The sequence below is a fragment of the Fusarium subglutinans genome (assembly GCF_013396075.1).
Source record: "Fusarium subglutinans strain NRRL 66333 chromosome Unknown NRRL66333_c0000177, whole genome shotgun sequence".
NCBI lineage: Eukaryota > Fungi > Ascomycota > Sordariomycetes > Hypocreales > Nectriaceae > Fusarium > Fusarium subglutinans.
Window position 1 is genome coordinate 1 of NW_023502240.1, and position 24,443 is coordinate 24,443.

The 24,443-nt window shown below is 46.9% G+C and overlaps 10 protein-coding genes across 10 annotated transcripts; 4 read left to right on the forward strand and 6 right to left on the reverse strand.

Annotated features, from left to right (window-relative positions):
* Window positions 1-321: 321 nt before the first annotated feature.
* Window positions 322-3,685, reverse strand: FSUBG_10293 (aldehyde dehydrogenase (NAD+); the record flags this gene model as incomplete). Its single annotated transcript, XM_036674856.1, has 9 exons — window positions 322-820; window positions 872-961; window positions 1,014-1,089; window positions 1,138-1,347; window positions 2,146-2,499; window positions 2,553-2,611; window positions 2,665-2,749; window positions 2,800-3,484; window positions 3,524-3,685. The coding sequence occupies 9 exons, from the start codon at window positions 3,683-3,685 to the stop codon at window positions 322-324; spliced, it is 2,220 nt and encodes a 739-aa protein (XP_036534185.1).
* A 331-nt stretch (window positions 3,686-4,016) lies between these two features.
* FSUBG_10294 (uncharacterized protein) lies at window positions 4,017-6,133 on the forward strand (the record flags this gene model as incomplete). Its single annotated transcript, XM_036674857.1, has 6 exons — window positions 4,017-4,061; window positions 4,111-4,231; window positions 4,290-4,558; window positions 4,624-5,106; window positions 5,152-6,003; window positions 6,059-6,133. The coding sequence occupies 6 exons, from the start codon at window positions 4,017-4,019 to the stop codon at window positions 6,131-6,133; spliced, it is 1,845 nt and encodes a 614-aa protein (XP_036534186.1).
* A 1,442-nt stretch (window positions 6,134-7,575) lies between these two features.
* On the reverse strand, window positions 7,576-8,703 carry FSUBG_10295 (histidine-tRNA ligase mitochondrial; the record flags this gene model as incomplete). The annotated part of the gene is made up of 1 exon (XM_036674858.1): window positions 7,576-8,703. One exon carries the CDS (start codon window positions 8,701-8,703, stop codon window positions 7,576-7,578), a length of 1,128 nt encoding a protein of 375 aa, XP_036534187.1.
* Window positions 8,704-8,729: 26 nt separating this feature from the next.
* On the reverse strand, window positions 8,730-9,041 carry FSUBG_10296 (histidine-tRNA ligase mitochondrial; the record flags this gene model as incomplete). The annotated part of the gene is made up of 2 exons (XM_036674859.1): window positions 8,730-8,892; window positions 8,962-9,041. The coding sequence occupies 2 exons, from the start codon at window positions 9,039-9,041 to the stop codon at window positions 8,730-8,732; spliced, it is 243 nt and encodes an 80-aa protein (XP_036534188.1).
* Window positions 9,042-9,936: 895 nt separating this feature from the next.
* FSUBG_10297 (uncharacterized protein) lies at window positions 9,937-13,374 on the forward strand (the record flags this gene model as incomplete). Its single annotated transcript, XM_036674860.1, has 3 exons — window positions 9,937-11,434; window positions 11,491-11,537; window positions 11,956-13,374. 3 exons carry the CDS (start codon window positions 9,937-9,939, stop codon window positions 13,372-13,374), a joined length of 2,964 nt encoding a protein of 987 aa, XP_036534189.1.
* A 254-nt stretch (window positions 13,375-13,628) lies between these two features.
* On the reverse strand, window positions 13,629-14,354 carry FSUBG_10298 (uncharacterized protein; the record flags this gene model as incomplete). The annotated part of the gene is made up of 1 exon (XM_036674861.1): window positions 13,629-14,354. The coding sequence occupies one exon, from the start codon at window positions 14,352-14,354 to the stop codon at window positions 13,629-13,631; it is 726 nt and encodes a 241-aa protein (XP_036534190.1).
* Window positions 14,355-14,833: 479 nt separating this feature from the next.
* On the reverse strand, window positions 14,834-15,222 carry FSUBG_10299 (structural toxin; the record flags this gene model as incomplete). Its single annotated transcript, XM_036674862.1, has 2 exons — window positions 14,834-14,888; window positions 14,939-15,222. 2 exons carry the CDS (start codon window positions 15,220-15,222, stop codon window positions 14,834-14,836), a joined length of 339 nt encoding a protein of 112 aa, XP_036534191.1.
* A 414-nt stretch (window positions 15,223-15,636) lies between these two features.
* Window positions 15,637-17,547, forward strand: FSUBG_10300 (het-domain protein; the record flags this gene model as incomplete). Its single annotated transcript, XM_036674865.1, has 2 exons — window positions 15,637-15,938; window positions 16,059-17,547. 2 exons carry the CDS (start codon window positions 15,637-15,639, stop codon window positions 17,545-17,547), a joined length of 1,791 nt encoding a protein of 596 aa, XP_036534192.1.
* A 1,289-nt stretch (window positions 17,548-18,836) lies between these two features.
* FSUBG_10301 (glutathione S-transferase) lies at window positions 18,837-19,485 on the reverse strand (the record flags this gene model as incomplete). The annotated part of the gene is made up of 2 exons (XM_036674866.1): window positions 18,837-19,073; window positions 19,288-19,485. The coding sequence occupies 2 exons, from the start codon at window positions 19,483-19,485 to the stop codon at window positions 18,837-18,839; spliced, it is 435 nt and encodes a 144-aa protein (XP_036534193.1).
* Window positions 19,486-22,194: 2,709 nt separating this feature from the next.
* FSUBG_10302 (triacylglycerol lipase) lies at window positions 22,195-22,839 on the forward strand (the record flags this gene model as incomplete). The annotated part of the gene is made up of 1 exon (XM_036674867.1): window positions 22,195-22,839. The coding sequence occupies one exon, from the start codon at window positions 22,195-22,197 to the stop codon at window positions 22,837-22,839; it is 645 nt and encodes a 214-aa protein (XP_036534194.1).
* Window positions 22,840-24,443: the final 1,604 nt, after the last annotated feature.

The window sequence follows — 24,443 nt, forward strand, 5'->3', positions numbered from 1 at the left end:
TTATTATTTATATTTGTAGCCTAAAGCTTCACCTTATAGGCCGTAGTTATCCTATAGTTAATATACCTATCCTGAGTCGAGCTGGTTTAGGCAAGTTACGTAGACGAAAAGCCATGTCTTGCAAATATTTTCTGAACCTCACCGCACTAAACACTATCGCATGGCTTTACGTGAAACCCATTGCACCACAGAAGGAGATGTTCTAAACTGCAACTAAGTTCTCCCTGTTGATTCAACATCTCAGCCACGAGCTTCAACTGCAAATAATACATCATATAAGATTTATTGATCAATGAACTATCTTAGGAATGAACTGTCTGTTTACGCAGTTTTTTTGAACGGATCATGAGGCTTCAAGTCTGTAAAAGCCGGAGCCGCCGCATCTTGCAGAAGAACACGAACCCAGTCCGGCAACACACGAACCCAAGGTGACATTCCCGCCGCAGCCGGAACAATAATATTCTGACCCCTTCCACTCAAGAGGATACCGCAGATCTTGTTCGCCAGATACTCTGTCGTCATGGTAGACATCCCAGGAACAGACTTGACACCCGTGAACATCTGAGTCTGTACATGGCTCGGCGAGACACACGAGAGGCGGACCGCGGTAGCTTTGTGAACGTGCTTGATCTCGGTATGTAACCCTTCGTAGATAGCGATGGCTGCTGATTTGCTAGCTGCGTAGTCGGTGATGCCGACGGTGGCTAAAAATCCTGTTTGCGAGGCGACGATGAGAAGATGGCCGTGGTTGCGGGATACCATTGCTGGTAGAAAGGTCTTGATGGTCCAGATGAGACCTAGAGTGTTGACTCCAATTGTACTGCATATCGGGTTAGTCAACTTCATTGGCTGTACATGGCTGTATACTAACAGGTCGATATCTTGTTTGGTGGCTTTCAAAAGGGGCTTTCCACGACAGACACCAGCATTCGCTACAACTACTGTAGGTTCGCCGACCTCGCTAATGGAGTAAGTCAGTGATTGTCATCATACGCTCGTATGGTACACCCTACCTCTTGATCCTTCCAGCAACCTCTTGTAGTTGCTCGTAGTTCGTTAGGTCACATTTATAATAGTGAACATTGGATGCTGTCTGTGGTAAGTCCCGGCAAGTCTTTGAAAGGAAAGATAACTCACGAGCCTTGTAGTTCAAAGCAAGTACATCAAGGACAACCACGCGAATGCCCTTACTGGCCAACTGCTGTACAGTCTCGCCTCCAATGCCGCCTGATCCACCAGTCACCAACACAATCTCCTTGTTCCAATCGAAGTAGGCTTTCGTGCCGTGGTTCAGAGCCCTGCTGACTAGAATTTTGTTTGCCAGGTAGCCGAGGCCTAGTACAGATGCTAATGAAACCGGTATAGTGAGTGGAGATGTTGACAGTCCATCAAGTAATGGCTGTGTGAGCCAATGAGCCTCTGAGAGAAGAGATGAAACATAGTTAGTAGCGTTGGGAGGAATCATTTTGCCTGAGCTAGTGTTTTCTTCTGGGTAATGAAACACAGTACAGACAAGATAAATAAAATGCGAGCAGTGCTCAGTGAGGCGGATTGACGGATCGGAGGCGATCCTTGAGTAGTAACTGTGCTACGGTGACACATTGGCACGTGAAGAATTCGGCAGGTGATCTAGTGAGCGTTTATGCATAAGCTGTCACCGGGATAAGTAATGTCACGTATACATGACACGGAAAATAAATAAAAGTACAGTCAGAAAAGAATGAGAGGCATAATTACAAGAAGATCTTTGGCTGGGGAAGTTCCTGCATCGGGTGTTAGCGCTGGATCCCGGAAAGGCACTAATGTCAAATGAGGAAAGGAATTCGTAAACTCCGACACACGTCCTGTTTGACAACACAGTTATGATGACTAACCCAAATGGTTGATGGCAGGGTTAGAGATTGCAGTATTGAGCACGGAGTAGTAGAAAGGATTATTGTTGAGGCGCAGGCGTTACTTATTCAGAAGTGGACAAAGGAATCGTCTATTGGCATGCTTTCTCTGAGCAAGATATCCTTGTAGTGATGAGCTGAGGAAATGGTGACTATTTTCTTTACTGTCTAATAGAGGCCATCTATGTTCTTTGTTCTTGATATACAAAAACAGTCCGCGAACAATCTGAGGGTTCTTCACAGCTACACCAACCGCAGAGGCGAGCAGGACCCCAAATCCTGCCCAAACCCATGATCGACTGCCCCCGACTGCCCCCGACCACCTGATCTTCCATCGTCTCTCCCCGTCGGAACCCCAAATTGTTCTTCACCACAAAGTTTTTCATGTTCTTCATATCAAAAGGAGGATATCGAAACGCCATAAGCTTATCCATCCAAGTTGGCATTTCCAATATGGTCCTCTGATGGGTAAATGCCATAAAGCCGTATTTGCCGTGATAATAGCCTTGGCCAGAATCACCTACGCCGCCGAATGGAGCGCCTGGTACGCCATAGTGCATGAGAACATCGTTGATAGTGACGCCGCCTGAGATAGTATTTTGCAGAACTGCGCGCAGTGTGTCAGCAGAGATTGTGTTTTATAGTGGGGAAGAGCTTTACCGTAGTCGATCTCTGAGCCGTCTGAACTGAAGATATAGATCGCGAGAGGATGAGGACCACTGTTGCATGTTAGAGAAGGCGATTAGTGCCTTGGTCATGACTGGTCACTTACCTATTGGTCTGGCGAACCGCATCATTATACGTCGCTTTGATAACCGGACAAATGGGACCGAACAGCTCCTCACTAAGAAGCGAGTCTTTCGAGAAGATTAGACAGAGACTGCACCGAGGGAGTCATGACACTTACCATCTATGCTCACGTCGGTAACAACCGTTGGACTAAGCATATTATCCCCTTTCTTTCCAGAAGCTTGAAACACTTCCCCAGAGGTCTCACCTAATAAACCTGATAAACGGTTAAAGTTGCGCTTATTCACGATCTTGCACATATGACTCGACTCTCCACCGGAGAATTGCTGTGTCCAATGCTGGAGCCTTTTCACAAAAGCGTCATGAACCTCTGGATTCACGAAAACGTGATTTACCGAGAGACATATCTGTCCTGCGTTGAGAAACTTGGCGTATGCGATACGCTTAGCCGCAAGATCAATGTCAGCTTTAGCAGTGACTATCGCTGGTCCCTGACCACCAAGCTCCAAAACCGTCGGGGTGAGATGCTTCGCTGCAGCTGCAGCAACATATTTAGCGACCTTTGTAGAACCAGTGAAGAAGATGTGATTGAACTTAAGCTCAAGCAGTTTTGTTGTTTCCTGCGGCCCTCCTGTGACAAGCCTAATGGCCTCTGGGCCGAGATATCGCCCTACAAGATCTTGCATAAGATTCTGAGACGCAACTGATAGTTCAGGTGGTTTAACGGCGACACAGCAACCGGCAGTTATAGCAGCGACAACAGGCTGCAACGTCAGCAGGAAAGGGAAATTCCATGCACCGATGACTAAAACGACACCCAGCGGTTCTTTTCGAATGCGCGCCTTTCCTAGTGATCCCATGAGGAATCCAGCTCAAGATACTGGCTCATCAGCTGCCCATTCCTCAACATGGTTGAGATGTTCGAGGATATCGGTTTTCAAGCCGTGCAGATCTGACGTGAGGGCTTCGAACTCGTGACGTCCGAGATCAGCTGCCAGTGCTTCGGTGATAGCCTTTTCGTTGTCGACGAGCATCCACCACATTTGCTTGAGCTGCCATTTACGCCATTTGATGTTTTTGGTCTTTCCGCTGGCGAAAGTTTTGAATAGTTGGGAATAACATTAAAGACATTCTGCTTCGGAGGTGTAGGGCCGTGGAGATGTGATTTCCTTGGACATTGGAGCGTTTGACGAGTGCGTGCGCAGAAATTAACTAGGTAGGAATAGGCTATAGCAAATAAGAACTTGGATCTTAAGGAATAGATAGCTGGAGGAAAATTTGTCTGTGCTGGACCAAATATCTTGGCTGTGTTGTTCTGTCATAGAATTCTGACAAACTCCCCACATACACCATTTAGCTTAGGCATAGTCAGAAATGGATGACCAGATCGCCCACGATCACAACCCCGCAAAGTCTGGGGTAATCTGATACTACCCCGGATTAATGGATATGAAAGGCATGTTGAAAGGACAAATCTCGTCGCACTGCAAATTTCCTTTGTCCTGTATTTGCACAAGACACTCTCTTACCATCGCCGTCATCATGGGTCTGCCAAGGTCAAGTGCTCAACACGAACAAGCCTATGGGACGTCAGTTAGGCATTAGATAATCCGCGTGAAAGAGAGTTGGAGCTGCTGACACGCGCAGGACCATATGTGAAGGATCTTATCCCACCGAACGTTGGTTCCGGCCCTCATCGCAAAAATGTCCAAGCCCGCACTCTTGGTGTCTGGATAGTATTTGTTCTCGTTAGCCTCGGCATATTTTCCCAGAGCTATGTTGATCTAGGACCGAAATATAGAGCTGCAGCTCTTGGGCTGATATTCCCTGGAGCTGGATATCTTGCGAGCGCCAATGTAGTTGGTGGAATATTGTTCGCGCTGACTTGGGCTAGCATTCCCCTCGCTCTCTTTGCGGTAAGCTGACCCCACGTCCGTGCTCAATTAATTTGATACAATATGTTTCTGACTTGGAACAATAGTGGTTCGGTGCTGGAGCAATCTTGTTCCCTCTCCTCGTCTGGAGCTTGTCTATTCTGGGAGCCTACTTTACTACCGGAGATACCATCTGGGAGAACTCAGGTTATTGGGCCCCTGGCATTCTCTTTGCAGGTTTCCTTTATGCCAATGTCTCGTCGCGAGCTGAAAGGAATTGGGGCTATAAGAAGAGAATGGCGAGGAACGAATTCATTCTGCGCCAGGCTGCCAAGACCGACAGACTCGTCGCCGCAGCTTCCAAGAGAGAAGAAGATGAAGAACTGAGCATTGAGAGACTCAGGAAGCTGCAGTTCCTCTTTGATAAGGCCTTTCAGAGTCTAGATGACTGGTCAGGCTTTACTATCGTCGATCAGTATCAGATCGCAGCTCTTCGGTATCAGATCTACCAGATGATGTTTGTGCTTGGCCTTTACCAATCCACCTATGCCCCAAACGCCCACGGCTACGTCAACGAAGGTTTCCAAAGAGTCATTGAGCGATCTTTGACTTAGAAAGTTCTCAATTTCTGGAAGTGGGAGCGCTTGACTGGCAAGTTCTCGCTAGACTGGGATCCAGTTAAGAAAGACAATATCATGGTCACAGGGTTCTTACTTCAGGGAGTCATGCTTTACACCACCGATACAGGCGATATGAGATACACAAAGCCTGGAAGTTTGGTCTTCAATATTGACGACAAACATTCCTACAGCTATAGTCTCCATGACCTGCAGGAAACACTCGTGCGACAATGGTCTACTAGTCCTTACTGCCTGATCTCGTATGAGCCAAACTGGATCTATGTCATGTGCAATCTGCAAGGCATGACGGGGGCAGTTCTGTATGATCGAGTCTTTGGAACAAAGTCAACTGAGGTACTACTGCCAATATTCGAAGAGTCACTTAACACCAACTTTACGGAGACTAGCGGTAGTGTCTTGACTATAAGGTCCGAGTTGACAGGTTTCACCATTCCCGGTCTGTGCGGTGCAGCAGGAGACTTGGCTGCCATCATGATGGGATGCGGTCCGCTGAGAAACTTCTCCCGAAGTCTTTGGGCTATCATTCGGAACGAGACAGTTCAGTTTGATACCAAGACAAAAGAGGTTTCACTGACTGGACTGGTGGGAGCGGACAAGATTGATGCGGGCAATTATCGCCCAAATGAGTATGCTATGTATACTCAATTGGCCATTGCTGCAGGTGAATATGGAGATGAAGAGTTGAAAGAGGCTTGCGTGAATAAATTTGAGCAAGCACGGGGCGTAAATACAGCACCAACGGGGTCTCAGTATCTTGACCTTGAGAATGCGTCGTGTTTAATGAACCTGGCGGCTTTGACAGCTGCTCTCATCAGGCCCGGTGCATATCATCGGATGATCCAGAAGGTATGCGCTACATCAAAACTATTAATCAAGTAGTATTATCTAACAACACTCCTAGGGTCCGCCTGAAACGGCTTTGAGAGGTCCTATTCTTTCAGAAGTGCCATATCCTGGCATTATTATATTAAAATAACTTTATTATAACCAATCTTTTACTACCTTATAACTTAATATTCCCTAACCTTAATTTAACTTTTCCTTCGTAGTAATAATATAGCTACTATATATATATATTTCTTTAAACCTTTACTAGTCTTTTTAACCTTTTTTCCTCTATAGCTAACTATATAGCTACTATAAATATATTTTCTTTAAAACCTTTAACTTTTTAACTTATATAGCCAGTCTATTTAAGCTTTTTTTTATATTTACCCTTTCTCCTTAAGTTACTAAGTAACTTATATTTACCTTAAAGAAGTTATAGCTATAAAATATAAAGTAATATTTACTAAGCCTTAATTTACTTTTAACCTTTTAATATAATATACCTATTTAAAATACTTTCCTTAAGTAAGCTCCCTAAGCTTATTCTTTTTTTACTAAATTAAGATTTATATACCTTAAAGGACTATAAAGACCTTATAATACCTAGTATAGCTAAAGGCATTATAGCTAAGCAGGGTAAAAAGGCTAATAACCTTATTATAAAGATTATTAAGCTTAGTAATATAATATTTTTAAGGGTTTAAATTAACTATATAATAGCCTTTCTTATAGCCTTAATTATAAATTAAGTTAAAATAAGCTATAAGTATTATAGCTATATTAATAATAAAGTTATTAATATAGTTATAGTATTTAGTTACCTAATAGCCTTAATCTATAATTATTTTTATAATAGGTATATAAGCTTATATCTTAAAAAGTATTTTTAATATTAAGTTAAAAAGCTATAATAAGTAATAAAAATAGCCTTTTTATTCTTTAGTAAATATATTTAAGTTTTCTTTATATATTAAATATAATTATTAGATAGGCTAAAAAGCTTATCTTAGGTAATTATATTAGGTAGCTAGTATACTGCCTAAACTAATTTAATAAGAGTATTATTTTAAGTTAATAGAAACCGCTACTAATACTTATAGCACGCGCCTTATACGTATCCTGGCGTTCTTATCGCCAAAGCACGATCTTATACGTCCAAAGACTTGGAATTAGTGCTCTGTCCATCAGCTGATGCCGGCCTCTTCGAACTTGGAATTTCTCATCTTACGCCAGGTCAGACATACAGTTATCTTGACAGCTCAGTGAAAGCGGACAAGGATGGGGTTATCAGGATATCGGTTCTTGTTAAAGGCAGGACTCATATTCATATTTCTCCAACTTCAGACGAAAAATAACCTTGAATAATAATTTTGCATTAGTTGACAACATTTTGGGCTGAGTTTGCATCGTTGATTGTCACATACGTTCGAAGCTCGAAGGGAATATGGAGTCCCGTCAAATTTTTGCCCTGTATTTTGCATGCCTATCATATACGTTGATATGTTTATGAAAGTGACATTGTTCCATCCTGTGCAAATCAGTCCTAGACCAGTCGCCAATCTTGTACCAACTTCCAAACCCTCACCATTCCTAATCTTGACCTTCTTCTAGTGCTATCTTTGATAAAAGACTTGTCACCTCTTCCACCATATTCTTTCTAGAAATAAGTCGACCTCGATCTTTCTCGACTTTATCCCCGTCACCGGCTCTCGCATCCTTCAGCCTAACCTGGCCTGCTTCCATTTCCTCTTGACCAAGAATCACGGCAACAGGTACTTCCTTGGCAACGTTGAATTGCTGAAGCATCTTGGGCTTGACTTTGGCAGTGAACTCGGCCCTAATGCCTGCGTCCCAAAGCTGGCGAGCCACCTCCATGCGTTCAGCTAGCAGACCGTCAAAGTCTTTCCCGCCAGCTGCCATGACGTACACATCGGCCTCGCTCTTGAGATCTGAGGTGTTCTTCTTTTGCCGGGCGTCCAGGATGGTAAAGACACGGTCTACTCCAAAGGACAGACCAACGCAAGGGACGGTCTGTTTGCCATACCTGCCCACGAGACCGTCGTAGCGCCCGCCGGCGGCAACGCTGCCGACTTGAATGGATCGACCGGAGGTAGTCGTGATGACTTCGTATATCAATCCGGTGTAATAGTCGAGGCCACGTGCGAGTGAAAGATCGAAAGAAACACTGTCGATGACGTCCATTGCCTTGAGGTAACGGGCGAGAAGGTCCATGTCGGCCAGGCCACTTTGGACTTGTTCGTTTGCCGACATCTCTTGGTCCCCTTTGAGGGTATCGATCATCTCACACAAACTGCCACTGCGCCTGACATATTTACCAATTCTGTCGGCAACCTCCTCCGCCAGACCCTTCTCTTCCACCATTTCTCTTTTAACCTCATCCCATGAAGCCTTGTCCAGCTTATCTACTGCTGAGCTGACGGGCCTGATCTTTTCCTTGGGAACGCCAGAAACGGTAAATAAGCCGTCGAGGATGCATCTGTGGTTAAGTTTGATGACAATGCCGAGCTTGAGTGCTCTGAACACTTCGACAATAATGCGAAGGATCTCAGCATCGGGTATCATAGCGTCATACACACCGGCGATGTCAAAATCGCACTGATAAAATTCTCGAAGTCTGCCACGAGAGATGGCAGGCTGATCTCGACGATATACCTTGGCGATCTGGTAGCGCTTGATTTGCTTGACGTTGCTGTGCATGGCTAACCAGCGAGCAAATGGCACCGTCAAGTCATAGCGCAACGATAAAAGTTCCCCTCCTGATCTTCTACATTGTAGATGAGTCGGGCATCCTCGCCGTACTTCCCAGCCAGGACCTCGCGGAGCTCGAAGACGGGCGTGTCCAAGGGAATGCCGCCGTGACGCTTGAAAACGTCGCTGATTGTCTGGCTGAATCTCAATTAGCTGTGTGACGGAGGGGACGGGACGGGCGAAGTGCACGAAGTGGCTCAAGCATACAAAATGTGGTCGCGCAATAGAAGGTCACGGCCAACCCAGTCGCGAGCACCCTTTGCCGTCTTGAGTTCAGACTGGGGCATGTTGCTAGCCGATTGTATAAAGATGTTATGCCTTTCGTGTATTGACAACGAAAAGAGAGATTGAAAGGCTTTAAATTCGTGTTGCTCAACCCGATTTCAGGACAACATGACTCAGAAGGAGTATGACTCCTGCCCGGGGAGGCCGCCTCCCAAGAAGTCGACATGCAAGGCAGAACCAACGACAGTGGCTGAAGGGCTTGTGGCGCACCGCGGTGGACCGCTGGTGGATACCAGATTGGGCAAGGCCAACTCACTTGGACCAAAACTAGACAATGTCAGCATGACAGTTTGTTTCGTATTTGACGTCCCGTCCCATTCTACTCCATGCTCATACCGCACCTGGTGATGCAGATCCCGCTTCCTGCAGTCACTTGCTTCTTTATTAAAGGACGCTACCCCGTTCGTGCTGTTCACTTCTGAAGGAGTGACGCCAGCATCTTGTTGGTCGGGATGCTGTTTGAATCCGGGGTTTTCCCATTTCTGCACATCTCTATATCATGATTTCCCTTGTCCCTGTCAACATCTTGATCTGATTTTGCGGCATTAATTGTCACATACGACCAAAGCTCGAAGAAAATACGGGGTCCCGTCTGCTCCCCCAGAGTCAAGCTTCGAAGCGCCGGATTAGTAGTTGGGTCGGTGACGACCAGCGAATCCCCGGTGTTGTATGTTTTTTGCCGTTTAATCCGTTCATCTGAAGATAGACTAATTTAAGAATAAACACTGTGAAGATAGCGTTCTGCTATCAGTGCCGTCAGAAGTTACCGATACGCGCTAGGCTCTACCGCGCCTAGTTGTGATTGCTTTAAGGGAGGAATCCACTAAAAATTCTGTATCACGACATTCACACCGAACATCGGCCTCGTTGCTTCAGGACACTCACAACGCGGACACAATGGGAACAAAATATGAGGATGCGGTTGATTCGATCATCACTCGCATTATCAACGCTCTGCATATCCCCGACGACGGCCTAGTCAACCTACGATCAGAGGTTCAAGACGCCATCAGCGACTTCAATCAAGCCGTCGAATTTGCGCAGCTTAGTGAGGCCCGACTAGTAGCTCTCTTAAACTTCCCCTTCGCCATCTACCAAGCCAGCGAAGAAGAACTGTTCAAGATACGTGCAAGCGTCATCCGTATCACAAAATCAATCCAGAACGTCACTGGCGCCAGTGATCGATCACTGGTTGAGATCATCACTTCACGCACTGGCCTCCGAGGGCGCCACGTCGATAGGCTTCTGAAGCACTTCAGAGCTGCTATTGACGACATTGTGCTCAAGACGATTGATAAGATCGATGAACGCCTCGAATGCGAATGGAGAATTGCCGAGGAATGCTACAACCAAGTTAGGGATCCTTCTGGCTCGCTGTATCCTGAACCGTATTTTGAACTTACCAGCGATGACCTTTGCCCAAGTTACGGCTCAAAAGGATTGGAACCCAGTAATATGGTGAACCACATCAGAGGACCGTACCAAAACTTTACCGGTGAACAGAGGGGCGAACTCGACGAAGAGCGCAAGGCTGAAATAAGAAACCAATGGACCGATTTTTGGATCCGAGCGTTGAACAAGTGCCATTCAGGTCCAACACTGTTCCATCCCCGATCCATTTTATCCTCAGCCGGAGATTGGCTTCCTTCAAAATATGTTCCACGGTATCTATTTCGCGTCTACGACTCAAAAAGCTCGGGGCTCAACTCAGAGACCGTCTTCGCATCTGAATACAGCATCCTCTCATACCGATACCCGGAGTCAAAGGTTGATCTTCTCTCATTAGATGATACCACAGCTTCGGGCATGCTATTTCATCACCTAGAGAGAAAGAACTGCTTTGGCAGCAGTGGCTTCCAAAAGGGTGCACTACGAGATAACCTTGTCTCATGGACTAGCTCTTTGATGAACGCTATTCAGTACGCTATATGGAGGTCTCATGTCGGCCATACACCTACTTCCGATGTTCGTATCTGCGCTGTAGATACTAGAAAGTTCCCTCGTGGGCAGTTTGCAAGAGACGCGTTGTTACTCCTGAGTTACGCCCACCCGAAGTCTGACTGGTTTCGTCTCAAGAATCGAGAGTTTGACAACGGGGAGTACATTTCTCAAGGGACGATCAATCACGCTGGCCGATCGGTCGTCTTCTCTCTGGAGGACCTTGTTGCATTTGGTCTGTATGAGTTATATCCGGAGTTTGCAGAACACTCTTCTGCGACCACCTGGACGAGTCGGGTGCTAGAGCTTCGAACCAGCTGGAGTGATAGGTGTCAGACGTATAGTGAGGATTTCAGTCTGGCCTGCGAAATTGCAAAAGGCCCCATGAACGGGCTTGACACGTGGGATGCTGTGTTGTTACTTATGGCGTTTCGTAATCGCTCGTTATCCCGGATCTGTAAGTAATACTGTCCCTGACTTTCCAACGCTCAAGAGTCTAACACCATAACTCAGGGTACTCCTGGGAATTGCTCATGAGACTGTTTCCTGACCCTGATGAAGTCTGTCGTTACCAGGGACTGCTAAGGCTCGTAGAAGATACAGAAGACGAAAGGCTGGGGCCGTTCACGTCAGAGGAGGCTAAGCAAGAAGCCCATTTGCAAAATATGCATTTGATTCGGGATATCTTCGCGACATGAAGTGGAGCTAGGACAAATGCTTTAGACGAAAGGAACTTTATCAGTCATGATCTTATTCTTGCGGGCGAATTATTCGTCGAACACTTTAAAGGTAGTGAATCAAATGTGCTTAAGCTCTATCAGACAGTATCAATGGCTTGAAAGTGGTCTTTTAATTGGCTCCTTTCCATCTACGTGTCTTACATGACGGAAGTTGTGATTGAGACCCCGCACCAACACATAACCTCCCCATGCTCAAAACTCATAAATCTTACGACCTCCTGCTTGACCAACTGAACAGACGATGAACGACCACGCGAACACGGCTACCGCCGAGTTTGGGTCTATCGCCAGCGGCATCGACGCACTGAACATCACAGGCAAAAAGAGAAGACAGCCGGCCAAGTCCCTCAAGGAAGTCATGCATAGTTACGGTGAAGCAGTCGATGCTTTGTCGAAACATGCAACCAATATCGTCGAGCTGCTTCGTACTGATGGCATATTTAACACGGAAGATGTCGAGTCCATCTGCACCGTCCCAACTAGGGCTATTGAGCTCGTGCGAGTTGCGAAACTTCTAAACGACTCAGCAATCCAGGCCATTGTCAGACAAGTCGTTTCCTTTGGCGACAAGGCCTACTTCAACGTAAGCGCCCTTCTTGAGCATTTCAAAAAGCCTATAGAGAGGATTGCACAGGGGATCATTCGGGAAGCGCAAAATGACGATATCCTGTGGAAGACTGCTGAAGAATGTTATCACCAAGCTACAAGGCCTTCTGGAGATCTTAATCTAGAAGATTATCTTGCCACTATCAACCCGTTATTATGGAAGGAAGAGAAAAAGGAAGATTGGATCAAATTCTGGCTTCAGTCACTATGCAACTGCCCTGGTGGCCCAACGCTCTTTCAACCGGAGGAGGACATTGTTTTCGACCACTCGGCCAAAAGGCCTCCACGGTACCTGTTCCGGACATATGATGTCAACAGCACGGGTCGTAACGACACAGATTGCATCGCTTCAATAATTAGCCAGGATGATGAAGCGAATCGCCACCGGATCAATATCTTCTCAACAGACTATCAAGAGGCTTCAGAAATGCTGCATCGCCATTTGGGCAAGGGCCTTTCTAGTACTTGGGAAACCGACAACCTTGTTTCGTGGAGCAGCTCTCTCCTATTTGTGATCCAGTATGCAAATTGGCGATTTTGCAACCCGTGGTTTAGTCAGCCGGGCGATATTTGTATTTGCGCTGTGGATACATCAAGATTTCCACGCGGGCAGTTTGCAAGGGACAAGTGGTTACTCAACTCTTTCAAGGATGCGGAGTTTTCGGATCAAGAAAGCAGCTTTCGCGATCTTCGATTCAACCAGTCGGAATATGATAACGGAGAGTACCTTTCTCAAGGCGTCCTTCATATTGAAAAGCGTTCTTGTACCTTGTCGTTGAGAGATCTGAAAAATGCTGGGCTGTGGGATTTGTACCCTAAGTTCAACGTCAACGATGTGCAACGTGACGCCGACGTGAGAACTCAGTGGACAGATTATGTCAAGGCACTACGTTGGGAATGGCAAGTCACAAAGAAGACAACAAAAGCGGACGTTCAGTGTGCACTAGACATTGCACAGAAATGTTTCCCAGATTTCGATGAGGATGATATGGCGTTGTTGTTACTTTCCTTCCACGAACGTAAGCTACGCCCGGAGACTCTATCGTTTTAGAATCCCTTTGCCGACTTAGTATCTCCCGTATCAGTTGGGGATATAATTTACGAAGAACCCGCAGAGGTAAATCGATACTCGATGCTGAGGAAGCGATTGTCTAAACTGAGCAAGGCATCAGGGGGGCAACGCGGCATGAGGCTATTTGAGCAACTATATGAGCTGGAAGATACAGAAGAAGACTGGGTTGGTTGATGAACCCCTTGGAAATGGGAATTTAGAAAGTGTAGTTCGAAGATATGGTGTGACATAAGTTACATTTCTGGAGTCTTAAGACTAACGGGTGGATCGGCCTTAACGCGTCTGAATATCTCCTCCTTCAGCTCATCATCGCTCCACTGCCTGATGCCCAAAAGCTCGTTATCAGTCTTTGGAAAGAACCCATTTCCCATACCATAACTCGCTCTGATGACAAAATCCCTTACTGAAACTCTATCTCGTATTCCTTCGTTGTACCGCTTCCACGCCGCTTCGACCAGTACCTTCGTGTCGACTTGTTCAACCACAAACTCTGCTTCTGGAGCAACTTCACGGGCATACCCCAACACTTGATTCTGTGTCATTACCACGGTGTGTATATAGTACAGCTTATTGACGGTCTCGTCAGGCCTCAGAAGCACCGACGAAATGGCCTTGCCGATGTCATCGAGAGCAGTGGCAGACATCGGGATATCTCCGCCATCCGCAACGCGAGTCGGTGCTTTGCCCGATAAACCAACGAATATGCCTTCATCAAGCACCCAGTTGAGGAACATGCCAGTGTTGATACCCGTGTATGTAATCTCGCCCTTCTCCGCCTTTGCCAAGACGTCGTTCAGAAATGGTAGTTTGGTCTTCATAAACGGCATGTTGGCTATTTCTGGATTCTCGAGCGAGACACCAAAGAACGAAGGAATGGCACGATAAACACCAGCGTTGACGGCTGCTTGCATCGCAACCACCGATGCGTCGTAGGCAAGGCACACTGACTTTGAAGCCATTTTTAAGTAGGTATTTGATAGTCGGTGGGCCGAGACGCCCGGTGCCCTGTAGATGTCAACACGGGCTTTGTAGGCAAGGAAAAGAACTTACGCCAGCGATCACAGCATTGTAAATATCTTTACAAGACATTGTTTCACTTTCCAGTAGCGAAAGAAGACCTGAAAGTCGAGAGACGACTTTCCGGCATAATAAGCCGTGCTGACATTGAACGGCACACTAGTTCCTTGATCCTGCATGTCAGCTGACGTATGTCATAGGCCAAATCGGCTTTTGAACTCGTAGGATTCTGTGAGGTGTTTGATATAGGCTATTCATCTGAGGCTCGTTTGTCTCTATTCTTTTCATGCCACTCCGACTTCTCTTAGCCCGTGGTATGTATTCATCATATTGTATGCAGTTTCTATTTTAAGCAAGCCTTGCTCTACTGCCTTGAATCCCGTCCAGCCTGTCAACACATCGCATTATCTGGCTCTTCCTCTCAGAAGTCCTCTAGTCGATACACAGAATAAGAGGGCTCTTCATAGGGATGGGCACTAAGAAGCATCAGCACTGCGTATTCTTATGGGATTGTGAAATCACCTACCTCTTCAGAGCTTTGACTGCATTTCTTGCCACATCTTCGCCCACGCAAATAGTTTCGACCCTTGCCTCTTCGACCTCCTCAAGCTTGCCGACTTCTCCAAGGTGTGGTTTGGCCGCATCGCCTGGGCGGAACTGGCCCGTCCCTATGACGGTCCAACAACACTCTGTGTAGTTGCCCGGGCCGGGGTAGCGACCTGCTCCAGCAGCGAAAATGGCCTCTTTGCATTGAGCCAGTGATACTGTGGGCACGTTGAATACGAGTCTGAAGCGTGTAGCGGAAGCCATAGTGATTTAGTTTGCTTGTAATTGAACTCCTATGGTTTATCTTTGGATGGTACTTATGAGAAGGCGGGGTAAGTTGAAGGTCTAATAATAACTCAAGGCGGTGGTGGCCTGATGTTATCAGGCCAACCAGACAGTTTTAACCCCACCGATAACTGAGGAGCAACAGAGGACGTTGAGGGGAGATTAAAAATGCCTCATTGTAACACATATAACACAAGAATATATCGGTCAGTTTTAGAACTTCAATGCCCATATGAAAGGCCTTATTTTGAATGATTATATGATCCTTTGGCTTAGCTACGATACAAGTCTCAAAAATCTCAATTATATGCATGAATGAGCGGCTCGGCCCGAAGTACGTGGCATATCTGTCAAGCCTAACTCTCCACTCTTGGAGTACCCGCTACTAGCATCATGACCGAACACGAACTTGGATATTTATACCAAGAGCTTGGCACGGAAACCTCTTTCCGGATAGCAGAGCTTCTCCCCGGTGATGACAATGACCCCATCGAATGCCGTGTTCATCCGGTCTCTTGGTCCGATGCTAACATCCCCGAGTACGAAGCCATTTCCTATGTATGGGGAGACCAGAATCAAAAGGCCAATATAATATGCCACGGTAGGCGGCTCAAGGTCACTCAGAATCTTTGCAATGCACTCCGTCACTTCAGGCAACGAGACAAGTCAAGGTATTTGTGGGCAGATGCTATTTGGTACGTTATATAATTGTTCAACTCCCCATTAGCGGACAAGGAGACAAAGCATATAAACCAGACATTTATTTAGTTTCAGGTAACGTCTTGGTATCGCTACTGACCTACCTATCCCCCTAGTATCGACCAGTCCCATGTATCAGAGCGCAACGCTCAAGTGAAACAAATGCGGAAGATTTACAAAAACGCCAAGACAGTTCTAATCTGGCTCGGGCCAGATACCCCAGCAAATGACGCAGAGACTGCTATCAACTCAATTCGCCTTATCTCCGAATTCCTCTGTCAAAAGCTTGCTATCTCAACTAGTGGGCTGAGCACTCGTGGAAATGTGTATCACGAAGTGGTGTATCAGAACAGAAGCCTAATACCGTTGCCAAATGAAATCAAGGCCATCACTAAGGACATGTGGAAATCTTTGGCTTGGCTATATTCTCATAGCTACTTCACTCGGGTCTGGGTCATCCAAGAAATCAACGCCAATCAGTCTCGACTTGTTCATTGTGGCCATTCGACAGTCGAATGGGATCGGGTGGAGCTAGTCGCCGGCTATATCATCATGGAGCCAGCTTTTAGTAAATCATACGGTTTTACGGACACCAAATGCTGGTGGGCCGCTACGGCCACTACAGAGCGCCTACGAAAGCCCAATAACTGGCTATACATGCTGTATCTGGCGTCGAACTTTGCCAGCACCGACCCAAGAGACATGATATATGGTCTCCATGGTTTGATGAGTATCACACGTGGCAGTGAGCTCCTATATCCTGACTACGACAAATCAACGGTGGAAGTTTATATGGACTCTGTCGCTGCTGCGTTCGTCGACATGCAAAATACAGATGTGTTGCTCTACGCTCCAGGCACCGATCACCCATCTTGGGTGCCCCGATGGGATCGGGCCATGTTATTTCGAAACCCTTTCAGGTTTGGTAAAGCACTTCCCTGGAGACCTTCACTTGACTCTAAGCCGACGTGGAGTATCAGTGCCGAGTCGAGGATTCTGACTCTTCGTGGCGTTCTTATTGATTCGATCAAGGTTTCCGAGACCTACAACGAAAGCCTTTTTAGTAACGCCAACATGAAAACGGAAGAGGGGAGAGTTAAGGTAGGTCTTGTGTGGCGCAAGATCCTCGAGAACTTACGATGGAGCCGATCAAGCCAAGTCTATAGTAGGGATGAACTCACCGCAGTTGCGACTTCATTGTCATTCGGTCTCAACGAAGATAGCAATCCTGGCGAGGAGCGGACACTGATGCACAACTTTGTGTCGTATCTTAGAATTGTCCTCGACGAGGAAGCTTATCAGCGTTATATTGCCCCAGGGTTATCCAAGGAGGCCGAGCAGGCGGATGGGTATCAATTTGGCAAGCCAGTTTGGGACTTTAAATACCCTGACTCAAGCATCTTCATCACGGAAAAGGGTTCGATTGGGTGCTGCGTTTCGACAACTAATCCTGGGGATATAGTAACTGTCCCCTTTGGAAGCACATATCCATTTATTCTTCGAGCAAATGGTGAGCGATTCTTGATGAGGGGGTACGGATTTATGTACGGCATTATGCGGGGCGAAGGACCCCAGTCTCCGGAACAGGTGTTTGAGATATGTTAATATGCTATCCGGGGAACAACCACCTAACCCTGTTGATTTATTGTCGTAAAAGCTTGTGATATCTCGACCAGGATCACCGTATGCCTCTAGGTCTTGTTGATTTTATGATTTCTAATCCATAACGGCTAGAACTTTGGCTGCCTTGTTGAAAATCGACCCATTGCCAGCGACGCCCTGGAAAGCTTTGGCAATTGCTCGTGTTTGTGACGGGTTGGCCGATGGCGTGGCTCAGGGATCTTGATCGGGTTAGCCTTCCGGACCTCGTTATGAAGTTAGCCTCCCAGTCAATCATCATCGCCCGGGCGTGGGGCCGCATAAGACGCCCCCTGCCTGGGCTCAGTTTTGGTTCCGATTGAGATACCAGTCTCTTGTCGCCAATAGGGCCTTCAGTGATCCCCACGTTTCATTTTCTCTGTCAAGAATTCGTAAACAAAAATAAACAACACCAAGTTATAAGATAGTTCGTCCCCAGTTTAAACCACTGCTTCTTCACTAATATCACTTTATCTGTTCTCGGACGCAAGGTCGGTTAGTTATGTACTTTGGCACGTACATTTAATTAATAGAGTTATTATTAACTTCAGGTCAATTTGACTTTCGCTAACTAACTTACACAAAAGTTAACCTAATTCCTTCAAACTCCGCCATTACCCCGCGTTCATCCAACTCTGTTCGCTTTGGAAGTGTGATGGATGCACCAGCTGCGTCTTTTGGGTAGGATGAAGGAAGGGACCTGATACAGCTGCTAAGGGGTAAGCAGTATTTATACTGCTTGATCAAGGCAGCAATTACGCTACCAAGGCAAATAAACCTTTACTAATATTAAGTTTTAAGATACTGGCCTGCTATAGGGGCCTTACTATTTAAGCCTTTAATAAAAGTTAAAAGCTTAATGGCCTTATAAGGCTAATAGAAAGAAAAAAAAAAAGATAGTTTATCGGCTATCTACCTGTCTGTACCCTTACCAAGTTCTCTGTGCTGGTTCAAGGTCTCAGCTATAATACCTTTGCACGAGGCCAGACCAGCGTCATAATATTTCCATCTCAACAGCCAGCAAATATTATCTCATATTACGGCGACCATTACTCACTCGCACTGACCGTCTTCCATCTGTCCCTTTCTTCAAGACGCTTTTACCAAGCGTGGACCGAGGGATACTTCAGCAAGAGTTCCCCGAAACCAGCCTCTTTAACTAAGGATCCATAAGGAAGGTGTCGGGGAAAAAAAAATATCGTGTTGTCATTCATTATCTGTGTTCGTAGCCTAAAGCTTAACCTTATAGGCCGCAGTCATCCCATAGCATAAGGAAGGTGGAAAATATCCGCCAGGGTGATTTCACTTCCCCCAAGATAGCTCTGCTGGGAGAGAATGCGCTCATATCCTGCGAGAGCAGTATCAAGAGCGCTGAGCTTGGCTTTGATTATCGCCTCATCGCCTGCACCATAACCGAGGAAGGGCTTGAAAATTGCCTCCCAAGCGATACCACTGACGTTGGCGTCGAAATAGCACAGCTCGATAGATAGCCCCTAGGATGGTTAATTGACAGTTGACTGTTCCAGGAGTGGGGACCTCATACTTGCTAATACGATGCGTACGCCTTGATGTTGGTACCAGACGGGCTCAGATCAGGCCCAGAGCCGCGGTATTTAGCGGCAATATACTAAGATATAGCTCGGCTCTCTGAAAGTGACTGTCAGTTTCTCGACATCGCTCACTGTGGAGGTTCGTCTTACCGAAAACCTTGATATCCGACTCCTCGCCAACAAGGACGGGGATCTTCTTGAAAGGATGGAATTCGACACCATATGGCTTAGACAAGTGTTCTCCCTTGAGGAAATCCACTACAATGAACTCATACTGAAGCTTCTTCTCTTCAAAGACTGTTCGGACTCGCTTTGTGCAAATGGATTGAACATGTCTGTAAAGTTTCAAAGCCATTGTGACGGGGAGACCAGGGTAACTGGGAGAGTTGTGTAGGTAGCTTGGTAAGATGAATTGGATCAAAGGTGATTTTGAGTTATGATATGACGGCGAGAAGGCCAAGTTTATATTCAATTGACTAATCGGCAATCTAATATTCAAGACATGAACATATGGTTACGTTGCTTGCGCTGGACTTTTCGACTTTTCCTGAGTCCGTCCTACTAGTGGAGAACCCTGAAGATTTATAAGCCTCTGATTTCTAACAAGCGCGCGGGCTACCTTCCGACTTTACAAGCCGTTTATTCATTCTTCGTATCGTGATCTTCGATGCTAACTATGTGCCTATTGGGGATGAACGTGTTTTCCTCGGTGACTGCGTAATGTCGTAGTGGCTTTGAATTACTCTGTTTAGATTCTGCTCGGGATATCCTCTCCTTAGACTACAACAACCTGTCACCGAAGTCCTGCAGCTAAAGCCACAGAGATTTCCGATACAAGCCAATTCAGCGCACAACCTGGAGCTAGTTAAGGTCGATATTCCCGAGCCAGGTCCTACAGATTGCTTGATCCATGGCCTTGCCACCGGAATCTGTGGTTCAGATTTCCATTATTGGAAGCATGGCTATATCGGCTCAATGGTAGTTTGGGGCGACAACTTACTTGGTCGTGCTGGAGTTGTAATCAAGAGCTCACAATGACGAGACGAGATCTGAATCTGATACATTTCTTCCCCAAGAAAGGGATGTCTCAACTAGCTTGATACTGGTATCTGATCTGCTGTCCCCAGGCGACAGAGTTGCTCTTGAATGTGGCGTGCCTTGTTCCAAGCTGACTTACTATTACTGTGATACCGGCCAGTACAAAGCTTGCCCAGATCTGGTCTTCTTCTCGACCCTCCCCATCACGGCACTCTCCGTCGCTACCATGTCCACTTCGAAGCTTGGTTATACATTACCAAGCGGCCTCAGCTTCGAAGCAGTCTCACTGCTTGACCCACTTTCTGTGGCCCTCGGAGGCATCTAGAAGTCCGATCTTCACCTTGGAACTCCTCTAGTCATCTGCGGCGCTAGACCCATCGATCTTGTGACCCTCCTGGTGGCTTAAGCGGTTGGCGCTACCACAACTGTCATCACCGACTTGGACGAGAATCGCTTAGCCAAAGCAAAGTCTCTCATTCCTCGGGTTCGAACTGTGCTTGTTGAGCGAGGAGTAGATGCTGTGAATTGGGGCAAGAAAAGTGTAGATACTCTTGGCCAGGAAGCACGGCTGATACTGGAGTGCACTGATGTCGAGTTTTACATACATGCAGCCATTCACTCAAGTACCTCAAAGTACCTCAGGACTTACTATAACCAATGCCTTCTCTCAGCTGACACATGTTTCATAGCTTCAGCATTTACCGGTGCTGTATTCGTTGTTGGCGTTGGCAAAGACTTTCATAGTATCCCCTTTATACATCTTTGCTCGAAATAGATCGATCTCCACTTCCAATATCGGTATTATGATACTAATACCAAAGAAATTAGCCCTGATCCTGAAAGACTGATTAACTTGAAGCCTCTTGTGGCACACTGATTCCAACTTGAAGACAGTGTCGAGACGCTTGCAAGTTGCAGCGCATCAACCTCGATACCAAGGGTGATTAAACTTCAAACCGTTGACGAGTAATTAAAGGTGGGATATTACAGATAGTCAGTTATGTGACAAATATACGCTTGATTTTGCCTACTGGTTATATGGTGACATCGCAATACATTTGATGATGTTGCTGTTGATAAAAACGAGAGCATTTTGCCAACCGTAATCGTATAGAACATGAATAATTTGACAATACTCCATCCGAATCTCCGACTCTTTTATTGGATCAAAAGACAGCCGCCCTGAGTTCCCTTCGCTTCCTTGTTGTTTCGGTGTTTTCACAGTCATTCTTTAACTGTGTTGATCTCCGACATTCTTGCATCTACCCTTTGGTCTGCTGACTGACGGTTGCGCAGTTGTAATCCCGTGCAAGCGAAGTGAGTGAGATGCAGTTTCCTGACGTTGTGGTTAGCCTCAGTGACACTAGCAAGCACCTGAAACATGTCCACTAAAACTTCATCTGTACCATCAGTTGCATCTTTCACTGCAGATAAATCAGCAAAAACTTCTGTTTTGTCAGAGCCGTTTTCTGGGACATGTCTTTCTTTGTCCGTCGAGGTGTGTTCTCCCGTCACATTTCACATATCGGTGACTACTGCAGAGTCAACTAAAGTCGAAACACCTCAGCAGAGACAACAATCGATATTACCACCACTTCGGTTGCCTAAACGACTGAGATGAACCCTAAGCCAACTTTCAGTCTTTTTGCGACTACCTTAGCCAAAGCCCCGTAAAATGAGATACCCTTCATGCCTACAACAAAGACGGTTCTGTGGCCCCAGCCCATCTTTGGGGGATGCTTCAGTGCAATCCATACCAACCCCCCCGTGACGCAAGCGAACAGACACTCAGCAGATTGTCGGTGTCCGCAGGATTTAGGGTCTGAAATTAGGCTTCAGCTCGGGAAGTTAGCAGGAATACAGTTCTACTTCGTAATAACTTTGTCCCGCTCTTGATGACAACTGACCCCGCTTCAAATTACCTGCACGAGGCATAGGGAACTTTTTCAGTTCTTACCACTTTCATCTGCATCTTGTTCATGCCACGACGCGCAAAGTTCACTGCACCTACACCGACTTCTGCACCATGGCTAACACAGCAACAAAACCGTGGATCCTCGCCATCTCACTCGACCATAAACCATTTTTGGATGATATGTTCGAACCACTCATGGCCAAAATTCGGAGAAGAGCCGACTTCTTGAGAGTTGAGGACGCAGACTCAGCAAAGCACTGGCTTTCACGAGCGACCCCGGAAGCTATCCTCATAACCGATGAAGGCTTGACCGAGGACCAAAACAGCCATGTTTGGCACGCCGTCCTTCGATATGTCCGTGGCGGTGGGACGGCGGTGGTTATGGGTTGTTTTTCTAACTTTGTCCTACCCCTGAGCATCAAACCATTCTTCGCGCAAGCCGGTTTAGAGTGGTGTAGCGCCTCCTACACTGGCGAGACATTTGTGCTGAATGACGCAGCGGTGGACAGCTGTTCAGCTGCAAAGATGGTTCCAGAATACAGCACAAAGGCTCAGTTTTTGAATAACGTCGCACTCGGAGACGCCTGGTATGTCACAGACGAAGAATCGAACGTCTTGTCTCCAATAAACGCGAGAGCCGGAGAGAGCGCGGTCGCATTCGCTTCTGTTGGGGACGGCAAGCTTGGGTATATCGGCGATGTGAATGCAGAACATGGTTCGAATGTTGCTGTTCTGGCAATGTGCGGGCTTCTTTAGTGTGCGGTGTTGAATTCATTCTTGGGGGTAAATATCGGTTTCTGGGCAGGCCCAAGAATTGGAGGTTCCAACTTGGAACGATCACTTCATGCTCAATCAGATGGTTTGAGAAACGTCCCTCACGATGGAATCTCATCAGGCACCATGTTTGATCTTTGTATTTTGCCCTCAGTTACCTGACATTATTCCGCTTCTCTGGCCATCCTGATCCGTCGACAACTTCGTGGTGGAAGGACACTCGATCGTGGTTAGCCTGTTGGCCTGCGGCGGCTTCGAGACCGCAACGTCGAACAATGCGGGTGGGTTGAAGTGGTGGTTCTATATTGCGTTCCTGTGGAGGACTATCGTAAATTGCACTGTTGGGCCTCGTGCGAAGGGATGCGGCGCTCCGCTGATAATGTTGTTGTGATTGCCGATGATGCCAGAGGGCCATCGATTGGGGACTTGATTGGAAACAAAGGATGCTATGCTCGAGGCCACGGTTTTCCTTCCCCTGATACTGATTATCGACTCTTTTATATTCCACTATAGACTCCGAAGCGTAAAGCGTGCCTTCATCATTCTCGGTTCGTGATTCCTTGGGCTTCGATCGTAGTGAATTGTTTCGAGACCAGTCGACGCCCGCGCTTGTGCTGGCTAGAAGCTCTGCGGGCGGCTTCGCGGGCAGTATGGTCAAGGATACGGGTGGTAATTATTCCTCTGGAGCAAAGTCTATGGCAAGATTCGTGTTATGTTGGAGCGGCGTGATACGGGCGAATCGGTTGTGCGTTCGTCATTCTTCGCCCACAGTCGATCGGGGGGATCGTGGACATCGTAGCATCGCCGTTGAATGCTTGACGCGGTTCTCGTCAACGTCCAGGGAATTAGAGTGTGGTGCAGCTGCGTAGGTAGCGAGTGTCTGTACTTTGGTGCCGAGAAGAGGAGGATGCGCGCTCGGGTCTTGAACTAGGGGTGACGAGGCTCTGTCGATAACATTGTCTTGACTTCTGATGCTGAAGATGGTTTATTTGCAGTTTAGGCTCGGGGCTGAGAGCTTAAATCAGCAGACAGAACCTAGCCGATGCTGCGGTCTGCCGGAGCACCGCCAATCGGGGACTTGAACGGAAGGGAATGAAATACGCCGAGCCCGAACCGGCAAATCTCTCGATTGTGTTATCAATGTAATAGTCGTCGATGTAACTCTCCATGCGTAGCTGGAAGTGTGGAGTGTGACTCCTTGATGCTGGGTTCGTGGTTCTTTGGGCGTCGATCGTGTTCAACTGCCCTTCGAGACCAATCGACATCGGTACTCGTCTTGAGCTAGAGCTTCACAAGTCATTCAGGAAGGATTCCTTTCGTTGGTGAGCGAAACATATTGAGAGATTCGCATCGGGGTGGTGCGGCGTGACGGGCGGTTCTGGTTCGTGTTGACTCGATAATGGGCGGGCGGAAGCAGCGAGATTGTCAGGATCGTCGTTGAAGACCCCACTAGACTCTCAGCGATGGTCAGAGAAATCAGTTTCAATGGATGCAAGCAGAAGCGGATAGTTTGTACTTTGTTCGCCGAGGAGAAGAGCCCGTCGTGTGTTCGGTGGTCGATGGCAGCGGTCGAGCTTGACCGCAGG